This window comes from Myotis daubentonii, chromosome 7 (genome assembly GCF_963259705.1).
Source record: "Myotis daubentonii chromosome 7, mMyoDau2.1, whole genome shotgun sequence".
NCBI classification, from domain to species: domain Eukaryota; kingdom Metazoa; phylum Chordata; class Mammalia; order Chiroptera; family Vespertilionidae; genus Myotis; species Myotis daubentonii.
In genome coordinates, this window is record NC_081846.1 from 62,312,737 (window position 1) to 62,326,725 (window position 13,989).

At 38.2% G+C, this 13,989-nt stretch overlaps 1 protein-coding gene across 3 annotated transcripts in view; it reads left to right on the top strand.

The window, feature by feature from the left end:
- Window positions 1–13,989, top strand: part of STAM2 (signal transducing adaptor molecule 2) — a 40,304-nt gene that overhangs the window by 13,506 nt on the left and 12,809 nt on the right. For 2 of the 3 annotated variants that reach the window (XM_059704453.1, XM_059704452.1), the window contains exons 2-8: window positions 1,835–1,919; window positions 2,825–2,900; window positions 2,999–3,097; window positions 3,965–4,111; window positions 5,054–5,123; window positions 5,726–5,912; window positions 12,327–12,421. In XM_059704453.1, the coding sequence (XP_059560436.1) occupies window positions 1,835–1,919; window positions 2,825–2,900; window positions 2,999–3,097; window positions 3,965–4,111; window positions 5,054–5,123; window positions 5,726–5,912; window positions 12,327–12,421 (759 nt within the window). The remainder of the gene's footprint in view (window positions 1–1,834; window positions 1,920–2,824; window positions 2,901–2,998; window positions 3,098–3,964; window positions 4,112–5,053; window positions 5,124–5,725; window positions 5,913–12,326; window positions 12,422–13,989) is intronic. The other variant, XM_059704454.1, reaches the window with a different exon arrangement.

A 13,989-nucleotide genomic window follows, 5' to 3' on the forward strand; every position in this document is an offset into this window, starting at 1 on the left:
GGATTCATGCACATTGAAAGGAAATTAGAATTCTTGGGGTGGCACCTTGGCTCGAAGGCCGTCTGCGGAGTGAGCGGGGGTCCCTCTGGCAGGTGAAGTCCTTCAGCCTGGCCTGTGGGGATTGGGCTAAAACCGGTTCTCTGACATACTGAGAACCGCAGCTGCTAAGTCACCACAGCTCAGCAGCTCCTGCGTTGAGCATCTGCTTCCTGGTGGTCAGTGCGCATCATAGGTACTGGCTGGTCGGACAGTCAGATGGTCACTTAGCCTTTTATATATAGACTAGAGGCCCGGTGCACAAAAATTTGTGCACTCGGGGGGGAGAGGGGGTCCCTCAGCCCGGCCTGTGCCCTCTCGCAGTCTGGGACCCCTTGGGAGATAACGACTTGCTGGCTTAGGCCTGCTCCCGGGTGGCAGAGGGCAGGCCCAATCCCTAGGTGCAGCCCCTGGTTGGGCTCAGAGCAGGGCCGATTGGGGAGTTGGGGCGCCGCCCCTGTCATGCATAGAGCAGGGCGGATCTGGAGGTTGCGATGCCACCCCTAGTCACGCTCAGGGTACGGCCAATTGGGGGGTTGGGGCACCGCCCCCTGTCACACTCAAGGCAGGGTCGATAGGGAAGTTGCGGCGCCACCCCCTGTCACGCACAGAAGAGGGCGGATCAGGGGGTTGGGGCGCTGCCCCCTGTCATGCACAGAGCAGGGCCCATCAGGGGGGTTGGGGCTCCGTACCCTGTCACACACAGAGCAGGGCTGATGAGGCGGGTGAGGAGCTCCCCACTGTCACTCACAGAGCAGGGCCTATCAGGGGGTTTGGGGCACCATCCCCCATCACACACAGAGCAGGGCGGATCAGGGGGTTGGGGCGCTGCACCCTGTCACACACAGAGCTGCAGGGTGATCAGAGGTTTTGGGTGCTGCCCCCTGTCACGCTGATTCCAGTGCTGGGAGACCTCGCGGCTCCGCTGATCCGGGTGCCGGGAGGCATATTACCCTTTTACTATATAGAATAGAGGCCTGGTGCATGGGTGGGGCTGGCTGGTTTGCCCTGAAGGGTGTCCTGGATCAGGGTGGGGGTCCCCACTGGGGTGCCTGGCCAGCCTGGGTGAGGGGATGATGGCTGTTTGCAGCTGGTCACACACCCTTCAGGGTGGGGGTCCCCACTGGGGTGCCTGGCCAGTCTGGCTGAGGGGCTGAGGGCCGTTTTCAGCCTGATGGGTGACTGAAGCTCCCAACTGCTCCTTTTTTTCTTTTTTTTTTTTTTTATTCTGGGCCAGCTTTAGCTCTGAGGCCTCGGCTGCTGAAAACAGATTTCTGGCCTTTGTTTACCGTCTGTATTTGATACAATGTTGCGGTCCGGCTGGCTGAAGCTCGGCTGAGTAAAGCAGGTTTCTGGGGGTTTTTTAGCTTCTATATTTGCAACATAGTTGCTTAGAGTTGCAGCTGAGAGGCCGGCAAGTCAGGTGGGGAATGTTGGAGTCCTCCATCACTGAAGCAAGCAAGCCTCATGTTAGTTTCAAGCTGCCTGGCTGCCGGCCGCCATCTTGGCTGGGAGTTAATTTGCATATCTCCCTGATTAGCCAATGGGAAGGGTAGCGGTCGTATGCCAATTACCATCTTTCTCTTTTATTAGATAGGATATTTAGAAGACACTTTATTGGTGCACCTTACAACATTATTTAAAATTAAAATTAGTAAAAATACCATATCTTCTGAAGTTTTTTTCATAGTTCTTTTATATTTAGCAAAAGCAAAGGCAGGGCTTATTCTATGCCTTTCTTAGTATTTTATGTTACATAACATATGTCCTAATTTTTGTGTGTGCTGATATCTTATAGAAAAAGCCACAAATGAGTACAACACTACGGAAGATTGGAGTCTTATTATGGACATATGTGACAAAGTTGGAAGCACTCCTAATGGGTAAGATGCCCATCATGCTCAGTAAATGTCTAGGGACTTAGTAACCTGTGTCTCTTTTCTTGGTGTAACTTAGAAAAGAAAATGGGGTTTTACTATTTATTTTGGGGGGAATAAAAATAAAGTGATCATGGTGGCAGGATTTATGGGATAGACCTTATCCTTAAAGAACAAATGGAAAAGAGTTCAACTGAAAACCTGAGATAAATTAAAATACATAAATCCGTGACACAGTAGAGACATATTAACAATGCATTGACTAGTTGTTCAGGAATTTCTCTTGTAACTTAGACATGTATGGGAGTCTTTTAATAATGAAGTAGATAAATGTAATAGGTAATATGCTGAAAAATCTTTCAGTAATGAATAGGTGAATAACATCATAATGAAAAAAGTGAATATAAAAAAGGGTACTTTTGGGGAGATGTAGCAATTAAGCTGAATTATACTTTAGAAGTTTAGAAGACTGATGAAAGCATGTTTTAATATTACGTTTTTCAGGGTCCATTCATGCATGTTTACACTGAAACCTTAAAGACTGTTTATCTTGCTCACTTTTGAACATAAGAATTTGCTGTCTGAAAGCTAAGTCTGTCTTGAACAAATGAAAATATATTTTTATATGATAATAGTTCTCTTGTGTTGACGGACCTTTTTTGAAATGATTTGGCTCTTGGTTTTGGAATATGTAACTTTTGCAACAAGCTTTTATTTTTTTTTAACTTCTACAAGTCTATGAACATAAGATTGTGTAGAGTCGTTTTATAGATTTATTCCCATAATGAAGTAAAGTAAAGTTTGCAGGATTTTATTTTTAAATTTAAAGTTTTTTGGTAGTAGTATACCTCATATTTTTAATGTTTGATTTGAAATTCTGAATAAATACTTACCCTTCATTTTTTTCTTAGAGCAAAAGATTGCCTAAAAGCCATAATGAAAAGGGTAAATCATAAGGTTCCTCATGTTGCTCTGCAGGCATTAACTGTAAGTAAAAGTCGTTATTATTTTATCAAAATTTTAAATGTATATTTTATTAAGATACTATCTCAACATATTTATATTGATTTTTATTTTAATTACAGCTTCTTGAGGCTTGTGTGGCAAACTGTGGAAAAATATTTCATTTAGAAGTATGTTCCCGTGATTTTGCAACAGAAGTACGTGCTGTGATAAAAAATAAGGTAAATTTTTAAAAGATATTTAAGTTATTAAAATATGTATGTACTCTATGTCATTTTAACTATATGAGCATTAATAAAGTATTGTAAATAAAATCAATTTTAGATAAATTTGTAATGAAATACTGTTCTAAAATTTGTTGTTTTCACTTGTAGCACCAAAAACTGTTTTCTTTCCCAAAGCATAATGCTAATGATAATAGCTGGTGGTCTTCACCGATGGTTAGTTGGCAGCCGCTGCTTTAAGCATTTTACATATACTCTTGTTTAATGTGTTGACAACACTTAGGAGTTAGCTTCTCTTGTCATTCTTATTTTATAGATGCAGAAACTGAGGGTTAGAAATTAAGTAACTTGTCCAAAGTCGTGCCAGATAGTAAGTAGCATAGCTGAGGTTCAGGTTCAGGTTTCTGTTACTAGAGTCCAGATGAACCACCGTCTGTCTGTACGATTCCCATTAGAGATGGAGAGCAAAGGGGGCTTTTAGTTTAGAGCAGGATGGAGGGGGTCTTCCCTACAGGGTTGGTGTTACTGATTTCTTTGAAATGGAAACTCTTGAAGCACCAGATTTTTGTTTGGTTGGCATAAAAATGTTAATGTTAAGAAAACATAGGAAAACTGATCTCTGAATATAAAAGATTTGTTGTCATTACAGTAAGGCTTAGAAATTGATGTTCAAAAAGGGTAATTTCTCAAGAAATAACTGTATCTTAAAATGTAAATATCTATCAAGTACTCATCCAGGCTAGATATTGTTGGCCTTTTGTTGATGTTTAAGCAAAGAAAATTTCGGTGATAATTCTCTTTGTTGTTAAATAATTCACGTACTAATTTTAACCACAATTGTTTTTTCTTTGCCTTTTTTTAAAGGCTCATCCTAAAGTATGTGAAAAATTGAAATCTTTAATGGTGGAGTGGTCAGAAGAATTTCAAAAGGACCCTCAGTTTAGTCTGATATCTGCAACTATTAAATCTATGAAAGAAGAAGGAATTACTTTTCCTTCAACAAGTTCTCAGGTAAGAGCTTTATTCAAACCCATGGTTGACCCTATACTATTTTGAGGGTATGTATTTTATGTAAAATCTGGGCAAGATCTGTTTTAATCATGCTATGATATGTGCTAGGGAAAGAGACTAAGAAGGGGAAAATATATATATATATATATATATATATATATATATATATATATATATATATATATATATATATATATATATTAGACTGTAGACTAAAGAGACAAAAAGAATCTTTATAGATGACCAGGTCTAAGGATTCAAGGTACATTTTTAGAACAGAAGTCTTATAAGTAAAAAAAAAAGCAAGCATTTTCCTGCTCTGTCCTTTCTGCATGTCATTCTTAAAAAAATCTGTGTTAACCAACTGGTTGATGATTCAGAATCCTGGACATATGTGTCTTTCATACCTTTAAGTTTAAGCATGACCTTCTTTAGTCCTCTGCTATGCCTGAAGAGCTGCACAATGAGTAGTAAAAGGGGGCTTAGCAAGCATTCCTAGAACTGCACTCCTTGTCTTTGTCCTTCCTCCTCCTCAGTAATTTGCATGGCTTCTTGCTGCCACTTCCTTCTCTGGTAGCTCTCCGCCGATAGTGATACAGCGCCTCTCACTGAGTAAGGGACCTTGGATTATTTAGATCAGAAAGTGCAATCGGGAAAGATTATTATTCATGCGCTTTCTGTATGCCAAGTTCTGTGTCAGCTACTAAGACTTATGTGGGGTATAAGCCAGTTGTGTCTTTTGAGTTTATAATGTTTTCATGAAAATTCTGATCTTTTATTTTAGTATTTGGAAACAACTACTTAAAGTTAGCATAAAAAACTTCACTTTTAAATGAAACTCAGTTAATATCAGTTTTATTTTAAATTAGCATGTGTGAGTAATTATAGAGCTTGTGTTTTCTTTGAAAGGATAGTTGTGTTATTTTAGTTGTACATTTACAGATTGTCTCAACTGCTGCCAAGAATGGTACGTCATCGAACAAAAACAAAGAAGATGAAGACATAGCTAAAGGTAAGTCATCAAACGTGTAATTTGGTATTACTGGGAACATCCTGGCCAGAACACTTTATTGAAATAAATATTATAATAAAACTGGGTATACTTTTAGTATTTTAGGATTTTCAAATGACTAGTGTCTAGTCATTATTTCTAGACACTAATAGAGTCTGAAAAGTAAGGAAAACAATTGACGTGATAAGATTAATTTAATTCATTATCTTTGTCAGTAATATGTGTTTAATGTCCTACCTTTGGAGAGCTCACATTTCACCTTTTCTTTAATGCCAAAGTTATGAGTCAAGCACAGAAATATATGTGCACGGCTTGTCCTATATGGAAAGCTACCCATTTTATAATGTCACAATCTGTTCGCTATAAAAATAATAGCTGCTGTATATGACAGACTGTTATAATCAGGAATGAGCAAAAACCTTATTTTAAAAAATGTCATGATTCTCTGCCCCTCAAGAAAGTTAACTGCTTAGTGTTTAATTAAACAAAATACTGACTTGCTTTATTCTTACTAAATATTACGTTATCTAATATTTCTTTTTAAACTTCGAAAAATCAGAACTAATTCTGGCTACCTTTTTCATTTTAATTTTTCAAACTAGCTATTGAATTATCATTGCAAGAGCAGAAGCAGCAGCATACGGAAACAAAATCCTTATATCCATCTGCAGAAGTTCAGTTAAATAATAAAGTTGCAAGGAAAGTGAGAGCTTTATATGATTTTGAAGCCGTTGAGGACAATGAACTCACCTTTAAACGTGGTGAAATTATTATTGTTTTGGATGACAGGTATGTTTTCAGTCATTATTTCTGGAATATTTTGAAGTTCAGGATCATATCCTTACTTTAGAACCCTGGATACTCAGCTCTTTGACTTCAGTATATCATAGGACCTGTTCATATCTTAATTGTTTTTCCTAAAATAAAACTTATAAAAGTTAGACGAGATAATATGATTTTTCTTGTTGTTTTGTTAAATTTGATTTTTACTTTATATCTTGCAAAAAAGATGTATTAAGTGAGTATCACAGTTGGGAAACATAAATATTCAGTTATCTAAATGCATTTACATTGGGGATTTTGTATACAAAAATTACTGGCAAGTCAATTTTAGGAAGACATAAAGCTATATTACCTTTGGTCAAAGCAACCAAAAGCTATGCTCCGCTCCTCCCTAATTCTTAAAATGAGGACACAGTTCTATCTTCTAAAACCTAGAATAAAGTAAGGGAGTTAAAATTACTATACAGGTCTGGCTGGTGTGGGTCAGTGGTTGAGAGTTGACCCATGAACCAAAAGGTCACAGATTCTATTCCCGGTCAGGGCACATGCCCGGGTTGTGGCCCAGTCCACAGTAGAGGGCTTGTAGGAGGCAGCTGATAAATGTTTCTCTCTCTATGTTTCTATCCCTCTCCCTCTAAAATAAATAAATATTTTATTTTGTATTTTTCTTGATTTCAGAAAGGAAGGGAGAGGGAGAGGGAGAGAGAGATAGATTCTCGGTGATGAGAGAGAATCATTGATTGGCTGTCTCCTGCACACTCTGCACTGGGGACCAAACCCGAAACCTGGGCATGTGCCCTGAGCCAGAATTGAACAATGACCTCCTGGTTCATAGGTCAATGCTCAACCACTGAGCCATGCCAGCCGGGCATAAATAAAAAACATTTAAAAACCTAAATAAATAAAATTGCTATGCATGTAATTGTATGGAATTCTATGTGAATGCCATAAAAGAGGCAGTGTTGGGGTCCAGAAGAGAACAGATTTGCATGTGATGCAAGCATCTGGGAAAGAAGGCTTATCCAGAGTCCATTTCAGATGAACTTTGATTTTGAAAGGACAGAAAAATATTGCAATAACTGAGAATAGGAAAACAAAGGTCTCAGGCAGTCAAGATAACACTGTGTTCACAGAAGTTTTTTCCTTTTTTAAAAATAACCCTTTGGAATCAAGCACATCATCCCTGAAGGAGAGTAAATAGATGTGAAGGTGAAGAGATAGTGTGGGCTCTGAATGGTGACAGTCTGAAAGGTCAGGCTTCTGAGTGTTGTTTTAGTGAGAATATTTACAAAAGAACCTAGGTTTACACTTCTGAAACTCTTATCCTATATAATAAAAGCCTAATATGCTAAGTGTCCGATTGTCCAGTCGGCCGTTCAACCAATCAAAGCATAATATGCTAATGATATGGTAAGGCCGCTCAATCACTCGCTATGACATGCACTGACCACCAGGGGGCAGACAGTTGACTGGCTGATCAATTGCTATGATGTACACTGACCTCCAGGGGGAAGACACTCGGACCAGTAGGTGAGCTTCCTGCTGGGGTCTGAGCCAGTTGGACTGGACACGCCCTGGAGCTCTCCCCACAGTCCCTCCCAGGCTAGCCAACCTCCCGTGTCTCTCCCCGGCCCCGATCGTGCACTGGTGGTGTCCCTCGGCCTGGCCTGCACCTTCTCACAATCTGGGACCTCTCAGGGGATATCAGAGAACCAGTTTCGGCCCGATCCCACAGGCCAGTCCGAGGGACCCCACTGGTGCATGATTTCGTGCACCAGGCCTCTCATATAATTATAAAATTAAAGACATAAATAAAAACAAATCTAAAAAGGAGTAGTTTTTACTCTGAGATTCAAATTTTGAGCATTACTTTTATGTAATAAAATTTTTTCTAAAATAAATTGCTGGCTCACAAGGTAGGTAAAGCACAGGTACTTCATCGCTATCTCCAGAATGTCTGTATTACCCTGTGCTGTGATAACCGAATCTCTGAGTTTTTCTTTTGTAACTGTGTGAGTCCTTCATAAATATTCTGTCTCTTGACATTCTTTGGTGTTTGTATACCTATTATAGTCTACAAGCTTGCACTGAGTAAAGGGTTATGTTATTGTGCTGCACATGTTATTTTTACTGATGTCTAATTAAAGCACAAATTCATTAAATTATTTAGACTCTTACAAAACGATTTTCAGTTGAGACTTATCACTGCAAAAAAGAACTTTTTTTTTTCTTTGTAACTGCTAAGAGAATTCAACATGAATGTGATGGGATGTGTAAGTTGATTGCCCTTGTTTTGAAGACAGAATATTCTAGTCTTAAAATTGCCATAGACATAGTTATCAGCATGTATAGGTTAAATGTTGTCATTCTGGGTGATTGGTTACCACTGCAAGATTTTAAAGAAAGGCAAACTAAAGTTAAGTAGTAGTCTTAGGTTAAAATCAGGTCATCTAGAATCTATATTCTAGATCAGGGGTCCTCAAATTACGGCCCGCGGGCCACATGCAAATACAAATATTGTATTTGTTCCCGTTTTGGTTTTTTACTTCAAAATAAGATATGTGCAGTGTGCGTAGGAATTTGTTCATAGTTTTTTTTAAACTATAGTCCGGCCCTCCAACGGTCTGAGGGACAGTGAACTGGCCCCCTGTTTAAAATGTTTGAGGACCCCTGTTCTAGATGATTCAGAATATGACTGTATTCATTATATTTATATTGCTGTGGAAATGAAAACATAAAATAAAGAATTTCACATGTAGAACTTGAAAAAGTCCCTTGAAAATACAGCATTCTTGGACTTCAATTGAAGAAACATGGAACTGATAGAAAAGGCACAATTTCTTATTAACAGTGTACCAAAAGGCTTTTTTACTTTTTCCATTTTTAGCTTTATCTCACCACTCCTTGTTTGTTCTGTATATACCATTTCAAATAAGTGGAATTCTTGCAGTTCCAAAAATGCCATGTTGTGATTAGACTTTTGTGGCATTGTACATTTGGTTCTCTCTGCCTGGAAAGCCCTGTCAAAGGAAGCAAGCGCATTTAGAAAAGAAAAGGAACTTTACTTGCAAGGAAGGTTTGCAAGGGATTCCAAAGTTTAGAAAGATTGTTCCCAAATTAAAAAGTAAAACAGGTAATTTTAAGAAAAGACCCCCACATGATTACTAAGTTTCCAGGTTTACTATTTGTATGTTTGTGGCAGAAATAGCACTTTTCTCACATGATTATCATATCCATAAAAGGCTTCATTTATCTTCAGCCATTGTCGTTAAAGGTATGAGAGGATCTTTTCCCTGCCAGGTATCAAGGCATATTAATAAGCTATAACAAATAAATTGTTTTAGTTAGGAAGTCAGTATCTTAAAAGAGAGGCTAGGTTTAGGTTTATTTTGAGCCCTAAAATGAGACAAAATGACTTTGTTTACCTCAGTGTATTTTATTTCTTTGGTCTTTAATTTTCTTGCTTAACCAGAATGGCGAAGGGCATTTTTATTTCCTCAGCCCTCATTTCCTTTTCCTTCTGGTGAGTGCGTACTGAAACGTCAAAAGCCATATCAGATTTTATATCCTCTGGGAAGCCTTTAACCCTTCCTCGGCCTTGACCTGTAAATTAGAAGTTCCATCTTGGTGCCAGCATGTGAATTATGACTTAGTAAATTCTCTTTGTTGTACTTTTTAAATGAAATAAAGTTGCAGAATCATAGAAGTTAATTTATCCTTAAGTTTCATCTTTAAGAATGCCCGCTCAATAAGTAAAATTTTTGAATAGGAATAGATAAACTTACCATTATTTTCAGATTTTATGATTGTCCATATAGAACGTCCAAGAGACTTGGTGGACAAACTATTAAAACTGATAAGAGTTCATTAAGGTTGTTGGCTACAAGCTCAACATATAAAATCAATGGTATGCTTTACTATAATCACAACTATTTAGAAAGTATAATAGAAAAAGATGCCACTCTCAACAGTAACAAAAATTATAATGACCTCGGAATAAATAAACCTAACAAAGATGTATAAGGCCTTTATGGACAAAATTATATAAAATTCTTTTAAAGAAATAGAAATACATACAACATTTACTGAGTTCATGGTGAAGAAACCTTAATATTGTACATTTCATTTTTCCCATATGAATGCATAAATTCAGTGCATTTCCAATTAAAATCCCAACAACTTTTTATAGAGAACTTGAAACATTTTAATATTAATATAGAAATGTGAACGTATGAGAGGGTCCTTTCCCTGCCAGGTACCAAGGCATATTAATAAGGTGTAGTAAGTAAATATAGACTATTGCAACAGAATAGAATCCAGAAACAGGTTCATGAATAGATAGCAGCTTGCTGTTTGAAAGATAGGATATCATAAATCAGTAAAAAAGATATTTTTCAGTAAGTTTTGCTGGTGTGAATGGTTCTTTATATGGTATAAATAAAATTTCATTCAGCTTCACACAGGACTTAAAATTTCATTCCAGATGAATTAAAGAGAGAGATAAAAAAGAAAACTATTAAGTACAAGTATATAGAAGAGATTTAGGAATTTAAGGATAAAGATTTCTTTCAAATAAAAGTGTAATCCATAAAAAGATTGTTAAATTTGATAACATGGAACAAAAAACACAGTGGAATAAAAGAAACCATACACGTTTGTTAATAGACAAGTGACAGTTTGAGAGAAGGTATTTTCATAATGAAGTTCAGACAATAGCTATCCAGAATACAGAAAGAACTACAGATGCATGAAAAAAATGCGAAAACCCAGTGGGGGCAGAAATGGACAGGAGACCTGATTGAGCAGTTTGTATACTCTGAATGGCCAGCAAGCACACATGAATACTGGGGAAGTGCAGATGAGCACAGCAGATGTGATTTCTCTCCTGAATGGTATCATGTTGCTTGGATAGTTAATGTGCACGAGGGGAAATGACTTTCTCACATGCTACTTAGGGAAAGAGTGTGAATTGCCATAACCCCTTTAGGAAATATTTGGCACTATCTAATAAAATGGGAAATGCTTATATCTACTAGAGGCCCAGTGCATGAAATTCGTGTATGGGAGGGGGTCGTCCCTCAAGCTGGCCTGTGCCCTCGGGGGGTGTCTTACTGCCGGTTTAGGGGATTGGGCCTAAATCAGCAGTCGGACATCCCTTTTGCAATCCGGGATGCTGCATGCACCAGTGACCAGACTGTTCATACAGGTGAAAGGCATCTTGCTGTTGTATGGGTAGCTACATCTTTTTGCCCTGATTATAAAAAGTAGTATATAACATGATCCTTCTGAGGCAGTAGTACCATTTTCCCCATCTAATGGGTGGAAAAACTGAAGCAGAGAGAAGTTAAGTAATTAGCTTTGTCATACAGTTATAAGGGCTGACCTCAAAATGTGCAAACCAGAGTCCATGCAGATCATTGCTGCATCATCCTGTTTTTTTAGTGTTAGCCTTGCCAGGTTTTAATTTTTAAATCTAAGAGACTGTTCCCAATATATAGGGTAAGGTCTCTAGGCCTGGCTGGCGATCAGGGCCAATCTGTGGGGCGACCAGCAGACAGGGCAATCAGGGGGCCCCCGCTGGCACCCGCCTTGGCTGGCATCCTGGCGCCGCCCACTGGCTGGCCCCAACCCCCTATTGCCGTCACTGGTCGCCTACCTCTTGGGGTGGGGGGCAGACAATACAGAAGCGTCCTGCGTTGAGTGTCTGCCCCCTGGTGGTCAGTGTGCGTCATAGCCACTGGTTGTTCCGCAGTTCGGTCGATTTGCATATTAGGGCTTTATTATATAGGATGGCCCAGTAAGTTCATGTTTGTGTATAAGCCTAGAGAGAAGTGTTGCAGGTGTGTCCCCGAATCTAGAGTGATCATTGCCTCAATCTTTGTAATGGTGTAATATTGGAATTCCTAAATGTCCATCTGTAAGGGAATGGATAAATCAAATATGCCATATTCGTATGATAGAACTTTAAAAAGGATAAACATCTGAAAAAAATCTGAAAGTATTAAAATATAATTGAAAAGATCTATAACTATATAGAGTTGGCTTAAAGATATTTGTAAATCTATAAAAAATACACTGACAAGAAGGCTACAATAGCAGCTTTATGGTGGTGGTGTGGTAGGATAGATGTGGGTTGTTGATAAAGGGGACTTCAGTGTTATCTATAATCTTTTTATTATTTTAAAAGCCTGGAATTGTATGTGAACAATTGCTAATTCTAAATGTAAGTATGAGAATATGGATTTGTTTTATTTGTGCTTTTCTATATCTTTTATTAAATTTAAGACCTACTTTTAAATATAGTTGTATGTGAACTAGTATTTTTCAAAGGAGGCTAAATTTAAATTTTATTATAATTCATCTTGACACAAATGCATTGAAATGTATAGGAAAAATGACATTTTTGCACTATATTTTTAGTGATGCCAACTGGTGGAAAGGAGAAAATCATAGAGGAATAGGACTCTTCCCATCTAATTTTGTAACAGCTAATTTAAACATGGAGTCGGAGGCAGGTAAGTTAAATCTTAGGGAAGGTTAAATTGATTCAAGTTTTTTTCATTTGATTTTTATGCTTCAGTTTTGAATATAAAGTAAATTGGCATTTAACTCTTGTTTTAAAACATTTATAGGCAATACAATTTAACCTACTTCTTACCATTTTTAAGGGGTTAACTTATCCATGTCAATTCCAAGAATTATTTCTTTATCATGGTGTTTTAAATCTTCTGAGAGTTAACATATGTAGCGACATATAATGCCTAAAATAATTTGTGCCCAAGTAAATATTTAAATCAACCTATTTGTGATTTAAGAGGCAGTTTGTGTCGGTTCAATACAAAGGATACTGGTTTTATTCATCATTGAACCACAGTATTGAAGAAGGGGCAGTGGGGCTAGGGCAGTGATGGCGAACCTATGACATGCGTGTCAGAGGTGACATGCGAACTCATTTTTTTGGTTGATTTTTCTTTGTTAAATGGCATTTAAATATATAAAATAAGTATCAAAAATATAAGTCTTTGTTTTACTATGGTTGTAAATATCAAAAAATTTCTATATGTGACACGGCACCAGAGTTAAGTTAGGGTTTTTCAAAATGCTGACACGCCGAGCTCAAAAGGTTCGCCATCACTGGGCTAGGGGCTGGTTGACAAGTGCCAACTGTGGTTACGGGGGTTAGGATAGGCTTTTCCCCACCTTAATTTGATCCTAGGATACTCCAGACAATAATAATGTTAGCAAGATGATAGGTTTCCCTCAGCTGCTGTCAACCTTGCAGAGAAAGCTTCCATTTGTGATGCAGGCAGGGAGGTGAGGGGAGCTGAGTGTAAAGAACAGCTAATAATAATACTAATGATGATGGTGATCAGAAATAAAAGAGCTCAGGGCTGTTTGAGCAGTCATGTATCAGGCATTTTGCTAAGCCCTCTGCGTACACTATTTAATCCTCACAAGTCTGTGAGATGGGTAATTTTGTTAACCCATTTTACAGATAAGGAAACTGAGGCTGAGGGCTTATGTGGCTAGTAGGTGATAGAGCTGGGATTCTAAAGTCAGCCAATCTGTCCTTATACTGATTCATTACAGGACATGTTGGTGCCAATCCTTACCAATTCTAGAGCAAGTACTTTACCGCTATTTATACTTTTTATTCCTCTGGTCTGACTGTAAATAGATATGAAAATTGGAGGTACCATTTTTAATAACCTGATAGAATCATGCTCACGGGATCCAATACAGCAATTTCTCCTTGGCATAGGCTGAAGAGATTGAGATGCAGTTTTAAAAGTAAAAAATATTCTGGGTTTTCATTATATTTTTGTGTTATGCTAAACTCTGCTTCTTAGGACATATTTGAAAGTTAGGCAAATATTTTAAAGAAGTGGCTAATTGAGGGGACTTAAAGATCCTTTGATTATACAGAGTTTTATTGTAATTTTCTTTTTACCAAAGTTTGCTTATTAAAATACTGGAGGCCCAATGCATGAAATTCATACACCGGGGGAGGGGGGGGGATGCCTCTCAGCCTGGCCTGTGCCCTCTCGCAATCCGGGACCCCTCGGGGGAATGTCCAACTCTC